Source organism: Alternaria metachromatica, assembly GCF_023757995.1.
Source record: "Alternaria metachromatica strain BMP 0045 chromosome Unknown scaffold_31, whole genome shotgun sequence".
Taxonomy (NCBI): domain Eukaryota; kingdom Fungi; phylum Ascomycota; class Dothideomycetes; order Pleosporales; family Pleosporaceae; genus Alternaria; species Alternaria metachromatica.
In genome coordinates, this window is record NW_026055522.1 from 234,716 (window position 1) to 249,148 (window position 14,433).

The 14,433-nt window shown below is 52.7% G+C and overlaps 5 protein-coding genes across 5 annotated transcripts; 2 read left to right on the top strand and 3 right to left on the bottom strand.

Annotated features, from left to right (window-relative positions):
• Positions 1-3,010: 3,010 nt before the first annotated feature.
• Positions 3,011-4,192, bottom strand: J4E83_009289 (uncharacterized protein; the record flags this gene model as incomplete). Its single annotated transcript, XM_049336178.1, has 1 exon — positions 3,011-4,192. One exon carries the CDS (start codon positions 4,190-4,192, stop codon positions 3,011-3,013), a length of 1,182 nt encoding a protein of 393 aa, XP_049184742.1.
• A 299-nt stretch (positions 4,193-4,491) lies between these two features.
• Positions 4,492-6,262, bottom strand: J4E83_009290 (uncharacterized protein; the record flags this gene model as incomplete). The annotated part of the gene is made up of 2 exons (XM_049336179.1): positions 4,492-6,012; positions 6,260-6,262. 2 exons carry the CDS (start codon positions 6,260-6,262, stop codon positions 4,492-4,494), a joined length of 1,524 nt encoding a protein of 507 aa, XP_049184743.1.
• Positions 6,263-6,699: 437 nt separating this feature from the next.
• Positions 6,700-7,857, top strand: J4E83_009291 (uncharacterized protein; the record flags this gene model as incomplete). Its single annotated transcript, XM_049336180.1, has 2 exons — positions 6,700-7,782; positions 7,837-7,857. 2 exons carry the CDS (start codon positions 6,700-6,702, stop codon positions 7,855-7,857), a joined length of 1,104 nt encoding a protein of 367 aa, XP_049184744.1.
• Positions 7,858-9,608: 1,751 nt separating this feature from the next.
• DBP5 (RNA helicase required for poly(A+) mRNA export) lies at positions 9,609-11,135 on the bottom strand (the record flags this gene model as incomplete). The annotated part of the gene is made up of 3 exons (XM_049336181.1): positions 9,609-9,878; positions 9,931-10,852; positions 10,897-11,135. The coding sequence occupies 3 exons, from the start codon at positions 11,133-11,135 to the stop codon at positions 9,609-9,611; spliced, it is 1,431 nt and encodes a 476-aa protein (XP_049184745.1).
• Positions 11,136-11,739: 604 nt separating this feature from the next.
• J4E83_009293 (uncharacterized protein) lies at positions 11,740-14,314 on the top strand (the record flags this gene model as incomplete). Its single annotated transcript, XM_049336182.1, has 7 exons — positions 11,740-11,781; positions 11,834-11,860; positions 11,959-12,143; positions 12,194-12,536; positions 12,583-12,663; positions 12,709-13,846; positions 13,911-14,314. 7 exons carry the CDS (start codon positions 11,740-11,742, stop codon positions 14,312-14,314), a joined length of 2,220 nt encoding a protein of 739 aa, XP_049184746.1.
• Positions 14,315-14,433: the final 119 nt, after the last annotated feature.

Here is a 14,433-nt window from a genome sequence, read left to right on the forward strand (position 1 = left end):
TCACAGGTCGACCACGGTTGTTCAGCAAGGACCAAGAGGTAACACACCGTAGGAGTACTGGAGTCTGGCTATACTGCGATACACTTGCCATGCCTCATCGGCATGGAAACCTTCCTACACTTCTACTGACTCATTCCAGAACCAATACTAACACATCGCTAAGCATGAACCCCAAGCTCGCACTCCTTCAATCGATGGCATGTCGGATTGTGGAGTGGTAGCAGCTTTGGCACTGCTCAACGAAAGCGTAGAAGAGTGGGTGCACGATGATGATGATCATCATCATCATCGAGAATACAGCGACAAGCTCGAGGCGCGTTGTATGACGGGGAGAGAGACGCTGTCCGCAGGACATGACGTCGTCGCTTGCCCTTTTCGGAACTCTCTCACTCTCACTCCATCCAAAGCCATTACCATCGTTTTGGTAAAAGAGGAGGAGAATGAGGATCTCTGGTGTTAAATAGAAGAGAAGCAGTCTCAGCCAAGACCCAGAGACTTTTATATGCCGGTCCTTCGTGCTTTTCATTCACATGTGCATCGATACTTTGAGGTATTAGAGCTGCTCTTTGTCTCAAACTCATGAATTTGTGATTTAGCGGTTTTTGGCACAGCAGAGCTTCTCAGACATTCAATTGTCTCTATAACGTTTTTTGACAGAGCAGGCAAAGAACCATATCTGCTTTGCCTTCGAATTTTGAAAGCAGAGTTCGTCCGCACATCTCAGGAGTCGACAACTGTTTCGAGTAGGCTTGGAAGTCGCGCAAAATGCACATATCTTGTTTGTCGTGAACCTTTGTTCATTTTTGTGCAGCTATAGCTTTTTGGTATTTCGGAAACTCCCCTGGAGAGGTTGGAGAGTAGACTACTGGAGATGAATAGAAGAGTCTTCTGGACGGCGTTGCGGCTAGCGCTGTGTTCGCTGATCGTGTGTCTGCGGAGGGCAGGAGACTCGCATAGGGGTTGGGTTGGTTTTTTTCAAGGAGGAAAGAAGGCGGAGACCATTGCAGAGCAAGTTGATCGTTTTGAGACTCGGAGGAGAGGACAGTCATGTACGTTGTCAGAATGATCTTTTTTAGTTCCGCAACCATGTTTCTATAGTACATTGGTTTTGGAGGTGAATGTTTTAGAATAGTATTAGGAGGGAAGAACAGGAGAGGAAGTACATGGTGTTTATAGTCCTCCAGTCGGACATGAATCTTGCCATGTCGACTTTGAGCCTGCACAATTCCTCGAAACGAAATGAATCGCTGCGCCAACGACTTTGGGTCATCCCAAACTTCTGCGTGTGTTTTGAATAAGAAGCGCTAAATGTCTGCGTGCCGGAGCACCCAGCACACCACACATGGACTTGTAGTTTTCAATATTCGGTTCCATTCAGTATTCGTTTGTGGCTTTTGAAAGATTCATCGAAAGAATGGTGAGAGGAAGAAGGCCCGAGTAGAGGCAGACGAAGTTTTAATATCCCTCGATGAAACAAGGTTGGAAAACATGACCGTAGCATTGCGTGGGATACGCATACAGTGTATACTGTAGTCTTTTTGTTCTCGACAAATCGGCTTTCGCCAATATATAGGTAGAATATCCAGTCGCTGGACACATATAGAGCAGCGGAACTGGATTTTGAACTCCATGCGTCTAGGCCTCCAAAGATTGCAAAAGGGTGTAAAAGCCTCGCGAGGACCTGAGGAGCGGACATGGACGAGATTGTAAACTTCTTTGGTCGGAAAAGGGTCCGAGGAACAAACATAGGCGTTCTGTAATGCGATCTTATTGAATAAGACGAGGCGCAGCAGAGAACCGCCATCGATCATGAGGCTGTCTTTTTTGACTGCGCAGCCATGAAGCCGTGTTGTGTGAAGTTTGGATAGTCTGGCAGAAAGACCGACAAGGGCATAAGTCTGCTCGACAGATCATTTTGAAGCAAGGTATATGTTTGAATATTGGAAGAGCCGAAAGACATTAGATATCAATTCGTGTGTTTTGAACAGCCACCACTGATCATGAGAAGGGAAGTAGGAGTTTTTGGAAGACATGGCCTGTCCACTTCCGTTTTTTTAGAAAGAAGAGGAAGAAATATTGGTACAAAGGAGAGACGGTCAAGCAGAGGAAAAGCAGGGCGGAAGACAGCCATCGATAGTTGGTCGCTCCGTTTGTGGCTGCGCAACCAGGTAATATGCATGCGAATATTTGGAAATAGCGGAGACGAGAACGACAGTGCCAGCTTTCGACCCGGAGAAAACATAGCGGATCTTTAAGTTGGTTTGAAAATCGGAAGAGCAGAAACACATGGGAATGGCCTGCGCGTTTTTGGACAGCCAGGACTGGTCATTGTGTCGGACTGTATGCTTTTTGGAAGACATGGCATCTTCTCCATGCTTTTTTGGGAAGAAGAGGAAGGAACGTGGGTGTATGGAAGAAGTCTGAGCAGAGAGGAAAGCTCGACGGATGACTGCCATAACATATGCTAGGGAATCTTTTGGTATTCTTCTGGCTGCGCAACCATAGATCCTTTATGTGCAGATTTGAGAAGTCCAGCGGAAAGACATGTACAAATCGTTTTCATCTTTCGACCCGAGAAACGCATGTCTAACTAGTATCTCTATTTTGGAAGCTTCGGAAGAAGGGATGACATGAAAAGTGTTCTATGATGTTTTGTTTTCGACAGCCAGCACCAGTCATGATCTGTAGATACAGCGATTTTTGAAGACATGTCTATATCATAACCTCTTTTTGAGAGTAAAGGAAGGAAGGTTTGGTATGAGAAAGACGACGGGGCAGAAAGAAAGCTGGTATTTATACCTCTACAGCGCTAGTAAGCATAATGGGCGTGAGATGAGATGAGCTGGAGAAGTATCGTTTGCATGCGGTGCGTAAAGATGAGGATGGGGTATGCGGACATGAAATATACCTCTCGAGCATCGATAATAACCTACTCTTCTGTATCTTAAAGTCGTATATACATGGTCTTGTAACTACATTCTCGCTCTTCATCAACACTCTCCCCCATTCCTCACCTCCGCCTCCGCCGCCAACCCCTCCCGTCCCTTTCTCCATCTTTCTCCGCCGTAGCAACCAAAGATCCAAGACCACTTTTATCGCTACCAGCACTCACACCGCCACCAAGCCAACCCGCCACCGTAGCAGCAAGTTCATCTCTCTTCTGTTTCCTCTCTTCCATCACCGACTGCCGCTGCTGCGTCACCGTCCTAAATCCCGACTGCCGCTGCATCACCGTCCTAAACCTCGCAAACCGTTTCCCTTTCTGCAACGCAGGGACAGTCTGATTCCGCACCGCCCGGCGTCCAGATGGGTAGCGCACAACGTGCACAGGCTGACTGACGCGCCGGATGCGCCTGCGCCGCTGGATCTGCACGACGCCTGACTTGGTGTTGATTGATTTGCGAACGTCATGTTTACGCTGCCGGATAAGAGCTTTGATACTCCTGACGCGCTTTTTGAAGGCTCGCATCATGGATATTGATGTCCGGCGCGCTTTGTATGCCATGTCAAGGAGGACTTTGGGTGAGGTGTCGGGCTTCAGGGATACGATTGTAGTATCGCGGCCCCATCGGCGCAGGTGTCGCCATTGAGTTTGCTGGGTGCGTTGCCGTTGGTGTTGCTGCTTGCGTTGCTGGATAGTAGTCATTATAGTGCGTGCTTCCTCAGTCAGACGGAGGATGTCTTGAACGGCGTATCCTAGCGTTTGGTTGAAGGCTTGGGCTGTTGCTAGTTTTGAGACGGGCATTCTGCGGATGTGTGGTTTGGTGTGTTGAATGGCGGCCATGATAGTTCTCGCCTCTTCAGTCAGACGGGAGACTTCAGAGATGGCGGGTTTAAGTTTCTCGTTGATTTCCACCGCTGTGGACATTCCGTAGGAGGCGAACTTGCGGATTGGCGTACCCGTCGCAGTTGGCGGTACCGCGCTCGTCTTGTCTTTCTTTCTGGCACGAATTTCTTTCTGTGCCGCTCTTTCAGCCTTTTGTGCCCTCTTCTTCTCCCTTTTCTCTGCGTTCCTCTGCAGCCTCTCTTCCTTTGGCCTCTCTCTCTCCTTAGCTGGAATCCTTCTCACAAGTGTGCGATTGATATCGTCCAAAACGGAATCAGCCTCTTCCATCAGCTCCGCTGCATCAACCATAAGCGTCCTGAACCTCACAGCCATCAAAAGACAGTGGCGCTGCAGAATCTCTGACATGACTGCTGTATGCTTCTTCTTCTGTTTATCGAAGAGCTTCTCGAATCTGCGCAATATTGCGTTCGCTGTCCGAACACGGAGCCGGCCGGAAGTAAATTTGCCCTCTATCTTGAGCTTGCGAACCAGTTCCGCTACTGTTAGTGTTGGAGGGGTCCGCCATTGCTCTTCTTGCTGAGACGGAGACGCGTTGGGTGCTTTCAGAGTTGAGGGATCATGAGTCGGCACTTGCGCACGGATGGATGGCACGGATTTCGGTGTATTTGTCTCATGTTTTGACTACCTGGGCTATCAGAACACATTCATGGGAAGGTCGAGTCCACATCAGGCTCACCTACGTCCTCGTCTTCGTTCTTGTCATCAAGCGTTGCTCCATTCTTACCCATCGTCCGAAAACGAGAAAAGGGAACATCGACCGTAGTAGTGACGCTGTGGAGCATGCTTTCATCTACCCGAGAGTGCTGTGTAAGCGTCATCGCTCCTTCACTCAGTGCACCAAAGCCAGGAAGACACAATATCTTGTCTCCTTTGGTCTGACTGTCTTGCGACGAATCCCCGGGGATCGAGTCCACAGTGCTAGGAATTGTGCCCACCTCCCAGCCCCAATAAATCTTTTTCCCAAATGCAGCCCATCTGATCGTCCCTCTGTGACCGGACTTTTGAGCCAACTGTTCGAGATCTGATTTGGGAGAGATGAAGAACTGTATCGAGTCACCGTCTCGCACCACGGGCGTAAGAGTTGACTCGAAGTTTTGGGGATCACTGATCATGCTGAGGAAATCGTCATCCTTTGGTGAGTCTGCAGCTGGACTGGCCGCTGCAGGATCCAACGATAATAAGCCAGCTTTCTTTCCCCATCCGCCTCCACCACTCAAGACTCGATGGAGACGTGCTCCTTCAGTAAGTGCTTGCGACACCAGCGTGTTATAGAGAGGGGGATCACTGCGCCATAGACGCTCCCATGCATTTGTATCCTCGGAGACCGGACTCTGATTGTCTGTTGGCAAGCCAGAGAGGATTTCATCTGTTCGAGCGGCGATGATGGCCCTCAGCTCATCGGGTATCACTAGTGCCCAAGCTACAGTCGCTTGCGCAGGCTGTCCTCGCGATTTGAAGAATCTGGGAACAACATTTTCAAGTTCCGACGAGGCCTGTAGAGATTTACCACCAGGCCCGATAACCCTGCGGATGATGTTGCCCATGCAGCCGTTGACTGTGCGGGGCATTGTGAGTGGAATTAACGGAACGTGGAGAACGGGAGTTGAGTCTTTCTGTTGCTTGACTAAGCGGATTCCATGATGAGAAACGTTGGTCTTGGATACAGGGGTCATTTGACGATTCGCATCCAGGGTCCAAGTCGATAGGATCATCGTGGATGGCGAGCCTGTCTGGAAGACAGTATTTGCAAGAGGCAACCGCAAAGTGTCACGATAGACGGTGTCCTTGACGTTGTGTTCGGCAAATATGAAATCGATAGCGCTCTTGTCCAATGGCGATAGTTCTTGAGACGGTACAGAAACATCGGACGGGAGAATCGCGTAGGATATTCCTTCGAACCCCGCGCCAGCAAGAGGCGGCTGAGTAGGGTTCTTCTCCCCAACCCTGCTGACGGGGAGTTTGTCTACGACAGCACACAGTGCATCTATGTGGAGGTCCGGTATGTCGGCCGCATTTTCGTAAGCGCGGAGAAGAGCGTTGCGGAGGAAAGCGTCATCGTCCAGCAAATAGTGCGCATACGAAGGCGTGACGAAGAAGACACAGAAGGTCCTTTGGCGGGCGACGTCCAGTGGTGGAGGAGCGATGTGCTGAACAAGATCGTGTGGCTGGAGACGTTATTAGATAATGGCAGTGGTTTGGAGCAATTTCCTTACATGGGATTCCACAGACGGTGGTACAATTATGCCGCAGTGCCGACGAACGGGCGCGTGATATGCTTTGAATTGATCGAAGTTTGCGCGTCTATTCGGTATGACTGAGGGACAGCGCAGAGGGCGAGCGGCGGCAGCGGCGCGCCTCAAGAGTGGCCATTGTCGCGCAACCAGTAGAGGCATTTGTCGAAGCTCAATTGACCATAGTGAAGCATGGACGTGGTGTTGAAGATGCAGGCACAGGTGGTCATGACGCACCATCCGCAGCTAGCAGATCGCACTACCCGCGATGCCTGCAGGGCCTGGAGACGAGATGCGTACGTAAGCAGAGCCGCATCTCGCGACAACGGGCGTGGTAGCATGGCAAGCACTCCTGTCACCTGCCAGCCCGAGCATTGAGCCTGTCAACCGACGCGTCTATACTCCCTGGAAGCCCTCCGGACGCTTGCCATCCACTCGGGCGCCTGCACACGCCCTTGACACTTTTTGGAGCGCCGGCCAGGCCACGTCTCGCACACACCTCCTTGCGCCGACCCACGCCCGCACCATCACCACCGCCTGCCTCTGCTTCTGATGCGCCCTTCATAGACCCCTCCCATTTGGCAGCCGCGGTTCGCCTTCCTTCCTAATCGTCCACCCACCATGTCACGCTCGTTCCGACGCTCGAATCCCATTACCATAATCCTCGCGGGCATCCTCTGCATCGGCTTCTTCGTCTTCTTCTTCTCTGGTACCGATGTGCCGTCCATTACCAGAAAAGGAGGGGGAGAGGTAGCCTCGAACCCCCTCTCGCCACCCTCGCTACCGTTCCGCAAGTCCAAGGCGAATGCTCCACAGGCCGCGCCGCCCGTCGTACATTACTATATGAACAACGTGACCAACACGCGCACGCCAATCGAAAACGAGGAGACCGTCCTTATCCTCACCCCATTGGCCAAGTTCTACCAAGAATACTGGGACAACCTGCTCAAGCTCAACTACCCACACAACCTCATCTCCCTGGGCTTCATAATACCAAAGACGAAAGAGGGCAATGCCGCATACGCAGCGCTACAGGCGCAAGTCACCAAGACACAAACTGGATCCAAGAAGAATCGCTTCTCCGCCATTACCATCCTCCGCCAGGACACCGAGTCCCCCCTCCAGTCGCAAACCGAAGCCGAGCGTCACAAGATGGAGAATCAGAAGGCGCGACGTGCAGCCATGGCCAAGGCGCGCAATTCGCTCCTGTTCACAACGCTAGGCCCCACAACGTCGTGGGTCCTATGGATGGACGCGGACATCGTCGAGACACCACCCACTCTGATTCAGGATCTGGCCGACTACGACGTGCCCATCATCGTCCCCAACTGCTTCCAAAGATACTACAATGAAGATAAGAAGAGCATGGACATCCGGGAATACGACTTCAACAACTGGATCGACAGCCCTACAGCTAAGGACCTTGCTGCTAAGATGGGCAAGGACGATATTCTGCTCGAAGGGTACGCCGAGATGGCTACATACCGTAGCCTCATGGCTAAGATGCACGACACATCGGCGGACCCCAAGGCAAAGATCAAGCTCGACGGAGTCGGCGGCGCTACTTTGCTCGTCAAGGCGGAGGTACACCGAGACGGCGCCATGTTCCCACCGTTTGCCTTTTACAACCTCATTGAGACGGAGGGTTTCGCTAAGATGGCGAACCGACTGAACTGGGAAAGTTTCGGACTGCCAAACTACCTTGTAAGTCATTTTCCGTCCTGTAACGCAGACATTGCTTGCTAACATTGGGCTTAGGTGTATCACTACAACGAGTAAGAAGATCCGAGGCGATGTACAATCTATTTGCAGACTGCTCCCTTGGGCGGTCTTAGGCGGCGTTTGAGAGGGATTTCCGACTGCCACACTGTTGATATCATGAGCATTGCATGTACGAAAATAGTCATGTATTAGGGGTATAGAAGGCTTGCTGGCAAGAGATATACCAGCATCATCTTTGGATTGGATTACGAAAGTTTCTACTGCAACGTTTTGAAGTTACAAATTGATCAGCATTGCGGCATGAATCCGAGACCATACATCCAAGATGTTTCCAAGCAATTGGTCTCGACCATGTGGGCTGCGGAGCACGCTTCGTTCCAATAGGCCAGTGGCAGATGCGGGTCTTGCGTGACGACCAGGCGCAATCACGCTACGCCCATCTTTAGATCTAACATGCCTAATCAAGAGACTCTACAAGCATCTGAATATTGAGGCAGCATGCACCGACAGACGCATGCGACACTGAACCCCGCGGGGAACGGATCGTCGCGTGCCAGAGCTCCGGTACCTCGCCCGATCCACCTCGGTGCGGGATGACGCCTCGGAAGGCACCTTACAGCAACCATAACCACAAGTGAACCCGTATGGGACGACCGGAACATTTCACACACCATCCACCGACCAATCTCGTAACACCCACGAATCGAGAGAAAGGAGGAAATCATGGCCGAAATCGCCGGCCCCCGTAAACGCACCTCGGAACGCGACGCCCTCCCACCACGAACCCACAGCGGCGCCTCGGAAACCTCACCTATAGTAACGAGTTCGCAATCCCACACCAAAGACTACAACTCCATATCCCCCGATATCCGCGCACGCGACCACTCCACCTCCACGTCCACCACAACGACTAAACCTGCGAACCCGTCTCAAGACCCCAACGGCGCGTCCTCCATACCGCAAGGGCCCTCCGCCACGGATTCCGGGGCGCCACAGGAAGGCACGGCGGGGACGTTGCAACCCGCCGTCGATCAGCGCCGACTAAACGGCCATGCGAGTGTAGACCACCGCGCGAGGAGCGCAGAGCGAGAAGCGGCAGCGGTGGAACAGCGCGAGAAAGGGTGGTGGAGCGCGTTTTGGGAGAAATACGGGAGTGTCGAGTTGGATAATAAGGGGAGTGTTGCTAGGGATCATTTGGCGTTGGGTAAGAACAATCCATTCCTCGTCTCTACCTGTGGATACGAACTTGGGATGATGGTGTACTGACATGATACATAGAACGGACCTTCCTAGCATGGCTCCGTACATCCCTCTCCTTTGCCTCGATCGGCATAGCGATAACGCAACTCTTCCGGCTCAACACTTCGATAGCGAATTCGCCGGATTCATCTTCTACAACCTCTCCACAGGCCAAACTACGGCATTTGGGGAAACCGCTGGGCGCGACGTTTATCGGTATTGCCATTCTCATGCTTTTGATAGGGTTTCATCGGTACTTCGAGGCGCAGCATTACGTTATACGGGGCAAGTTCCCCGCGTCGAGAGGCAGCATCATCATTGTCAGCGCTATAGCAGGCGCACTGATAGCGAGTTCACTCATCATTATAGTGGTTACGGCGCCGGGGGCGTTTGAGACTTGAAAAGAGAAGACTTGGTTTACTTTGCTAAGCTTGGGTATCTTTGATTCATTTCCATCGTACGTGATTCTTTTATGTTTTCATAGAGGTCAACGGCTGCGTTGCCCCTGTCATGTGTTCGCTATCGCTCAAAAGCCTTGTTCCCCCCACACATAGTCCTTGAATTACGTCCTAGCCTCTCATCTCCTCCGTTGTCTTGCCCGCTCGCGACGACTTGATGACACCCTGAATCAATTCTTCGACAGCGTCCCAGTCCGATGTGTCGATGGGAACTAGGTCCGTTTTGAAGTAGCTTGCGATGTAGTTCAGCTGTGTCCAGCTGTTCTTGTCGTGTACGAAAGTAAGGGCGACACCGACGCGTCCAAAACGACCGGTACGACCAATGCGGTGGAGGTATGTCTCGGGGTCTGCGTCCACTCCGTTTGCCATGGTCGGGACGTCCTGGTAGAACAGTTAGTACCCCTTGTAGATATTCTTTTGAATCATGACTTACGTAGTTGATAACCATAGTGACTGACTGCACATCGATACCACGGGCGAGAACGTTGGTCGTGATGAGAACCTTGGCCTCTCCGGAGCGGAACTGGTCGATGATGCGATCACGCTCAGGTCCTTCCAGGGCACCACTGAGTTGTGCAACCTTGTGGCCTTCCGCAACCATGCGCTTCTCGAGCTCCTCAGCAGTCCTTCTGGTCCTGACGAAGATGATGGACGAGGCTTGTGTCATCAGACCGTAGAACTTGAGCAATGTCGCGTACTTGTCATTGTCCTTATCGATATCAATGTACAGTTGCTTAATGCCCTCGATGGTCAACTCCTCGTGCGCTAGAGTAATCGTGTTTGCGTTGGGTGCAAAGCGCTTGGCGTATGCGATGACGGTGGGTGGGAAGGTAGCGGAGAAGAGGACTGTCTGGATGTCCTTGTTCAGAAGTGACTTGACGCGAGTGCATTGCTCGCCCATGCCCTGCTGATCCAACATGTTGTCGGCCTCGTCCAGAACCAGAATCTTGATGTTCTTTGGGTTGATGAGACGCCGCCTCAGCATGTCCTGAACAGTTCCCGGTGTGCCGACAAGAATTTGGGCATTGAACTGTTGTCCCCTTCGTGACGGGTCGGGAATGGCAGCCATAGTCTTGAGACCGTCCATGAACTGACCCATGTGCGTAATGACACCTAGAATCTGACGGGCGAGTTCTCGGCTAGGCGCGAGTGCCAGCGCTTGCGGCTCGGGGTTCGAAAGGTCGACGCGAGACAAGATGTTGAGCGAGAAGGCGGCAGTCTTACCAGTTCCAGACTGTGACTGCGCGATCATGTTGGTGGGCGGGTTCATCAGAAGCAGAGGCAAGGCCTTCTCTTGAACTTTGGATGGCTGGGTAAAGTTCATGCTGCGAATGCCCTTGAGGAGTTCCTCGGAGCTGACATTGTTAGCTGGCCCGGTGGGTGAGCGCAGTCCACTTACAGATTAAGCTCCTCAAACGACTTGACGGAGTACAGCGGGTTGTTGGGGTCTGCCTGCAGGTCGGCGAGCTTGACCTCGACATTGAACTTGGGCTCAGCCAGAGCAGAGCCGTTTCCAGGTGGGCCGCTGCCATCGGTCTGAGCTTTTTCGAGCGAAGACTCCGGAGCTTCCTGGGGTTCCTGCGCGGGAGTCTCCTCGGTCGGCTCCTGCTTGATGGGGGTTTCTTCTGCCGCCGACATGGTGGGCGAGTGCGGGTCGCGTTGCGGGCGGTGAGGTGAGGAAGGTGCGACCTTGGTGATAGTCGCGGGAGTTTGCTGAGCAAAGCGGATTGCTATGGATACAAAGTCGTTGCTCGCTCAAGGTGGTTTGGCGCAAAGTGTGAGGTAGCTGTGTTGGTGCAGGTACAAGAGACGCGCTGGAAATTGTGAGAGCTCCAGTTGTCGACTTTGGCGGGGCTGAGACGCTAGGCGGCTTTAGCGCGCAGGCCGCATGAACAGGCCCCGAGCATGTGTGCAGGCGCGACCGAGTGAAAGCGCTCAATAGCCCTGTTCCTGCATGCCATTGTAGTCGGCGTGTGCCACTATTCACCACACCACATAATACAACCGAAACAGAAGAATACCAAGATCCAGCGTCACCGGCTCAGATCCCGGGTTTCCCTCCTCGGCACGCACCGCCTCGTTGCCATTCCTCCTGCCCCACTAATTGGGCTGCCGGTAACCAAGACGCCTGGTGTACTCCGCGTATATCTTCCCGCCCTCGCCCCAGCACTCCTTCACCCTCTATGTCTGGGGCCCTAGTCCCCTCTCTCCACGTGCACGACCCATTCACATCTCAGCAATCATGGAGGTCGACATTGCGCCCCAGTTTGGCGCCGAACTGAAGGTATGCGGAGTTGGAGCAGCACCTCCGAGCATGCGCTGACGGGTGATCACAGGATGGCTTCAAGACAGTCAACGCTTGGGTACGTCATACACACTCCCATACACTTCCGGGGGAGAACAGACATATGCGCCGCCAGCTACGTGCCTTGCGCTTCGGGTTACTGACACGCGACTGCAGGTCTCCGGCGGCATCTCCTGGCTGGATGACATCCAACAGTTCTACCGAGAACGAAGCGCTATCGAGAAGGAATACTCGGCAAAACTCAGCGCACTTGCGAAGAAGTACTACGAAAAGAAGGCAAAGAAGCAGAGCAGCCTCAGTGTTGGTGACACGCCTACCGTTACTCCAGGCTCGCTCGAGAGGTATGACGGCCGTCGCATGAGGTTTGGGCGTTACTGACACTTCCACATAGCGCTTCTATGACCACATGGGGTGTTCAATTAAGCACCCTCGAATCCCGCGCCTCCGAACACGAACAATTCGCTGGCGCTCTCATCACCCAGCTCGCTGACCCCCTTAAGGTCCTTGGTACCCGCACCGAGGAGCTGCGCAAGCTGCACGGAGACTATGCTGCTAAGCTAGAGAAGGAGCGCGACAACCAGTATGGCGAGCTGCGCAAACAAAAGGGCAAATACGACAGCGTCTGCCAGGAGGTTGAGAGCCGGCGCAAGAAGGCGGACGGCGCATTTGACCACGGAAAAGCCAAGGCGCGGAATGCTTTCGAGCAGCAGCAGGTCGAGATGCGCAACGTCAAGGTACGTAGCATGCCAAATCTCACATGTCATACACTGACCACAGCAGAACACCTATCTCATCAGTATCAACGTAACCAACAAGCAAAAGGAGATGTACTACCATGAATACGTCCCTGAGCTACTAGACGTAAGTCAAGCCGCAACATCAGTGACGCATGGCTAACAGTCACAGAGCCTCCAGGATCTTTCGGAAACACGGGTTAACAAGCTGAATTCGATATGGTCACTCGCCGCTCAGATCGAAACCCAAACACTTACGCGAAGTACCGAGTATCTGAAGCACCTCTCTGCCGAGATCCCGCGAAACAACCCTCTTCTCGACTCGATGATGTTCGTACGGCACAACGCTGGCTCATTCCAGGAGCCTGGTGACTTCCAATTCGAGCCCAGCCCGGTTTGGCTAGACGACAGTAGTATCGCGGTCGACGATTCCGCGACGGTATTTTTGCGCAACGTTCTCACGAAATCGAAGACGTCATTGGGGGAGTACCGACGCGAGCTCGAGAAGAAACGTAAAGAAGTTGAGAACGCCAAAACCGTGCGCCAGAACATAAGGGACGGAAAGGACAAGAGAGATGAAGTGGACATCGTTCGCGCTGTCTTCGCTATACAGGAACAAATGCATGAGGTTGAGAGACAGAAAGTCAGCGCCGAGGTGGAGGTTTCGACCATCACTTCAGTTGTCGGTGACTTGAGCATTGGCGCAAGAAACCACAACTTCAAGTCGCAGACATTCAAGATACCTACGAATTGCGATCTATGCGGAGATCGAATATGGGGACTGTCCGCGAAGGGGTACGACTGTCAAGACTGTGGCTATACGTGCCATAGCAAGTGCGAGATGAAGGTTCCCGCCGACTGTCCCGGCGAGCAGTCCAAGGTGGAGAAGAAAAAGTTGAAAGAAGAAAGGCAGAAAGCCGCGCACGCAGTGACAGCGACGAATGGCACCGCGACGAGTTCCAGTACGAATCTACCCCCACTGGGGAGAAGCGACACAGTAAACTCCATGAACACCCTCAGCTCTGGCTATTCGGCTACTGCGCATCGGTCAATATCTGGAGGCATGTCGCCTACTGCCGAGGAAACTCCACCACCACCAGAGAAGAAGGCGCCGACCGTACCGGGTGCTAGGAAAAACCGGCTAGTTGCTCCACCACCTACGCAATACGTCAAGAACGACGAGGACATACCTCCGCCCACACCCAAGTCTGCAGAAGCGAAGGGTAGAATGCTTTACGCCTATCAAGAGAATGGAGAGGGCGAATTGACTGTTGCAGATGGTACGGATGTTACCATTGTTGAACCCGATGGTATGTAGTTGACGCTTCTCATATCTCAGGTCTCTTTCGTCACTTTGCTAACATTCTGCCACAGATGGTTCTGGATGGATGAAAGTCCGTGCTGGCTTCAAAGAGGGTCTTGTTCCAGCAGCGTATGTCGAGATGACGGTCGCGACACCACCTACCACTGCTTCTACATTCTCATCAGCAAGACCTGACTCTACGTACTCTGCATCGTCGGCATCGACCACCAACTTTGCCGCGGCTGCCGCTCCCGGTAAGAAGAAGGGACCCGCCGTTGCGCCGAAGCGTGGCGCGAAGAAGTTGAAGTACGTCGAAGCATTGTATGACTACACTGCGCAAAGCGACGCAGAACATTCCATGTCAGAAGGAGATCGCTTTGTTCTCATCAACATGGAGGCTGGTGACGGCTGGGCAGATGTCGAGAAAGACGGCGTAGTACGCAGTGTACCAGCCAACTATGTTCAGCAAGTCTAGATCACTTGTCTAGCAGCAGTTCGCGAGATGAGCTTCTTCTGATTGATTAGTTCGTTGTCTACAGCGTAGGAGTGTTGGAGAAGAGCTACCTGCATGGAGTATCGCTAAAGTATCTGTAC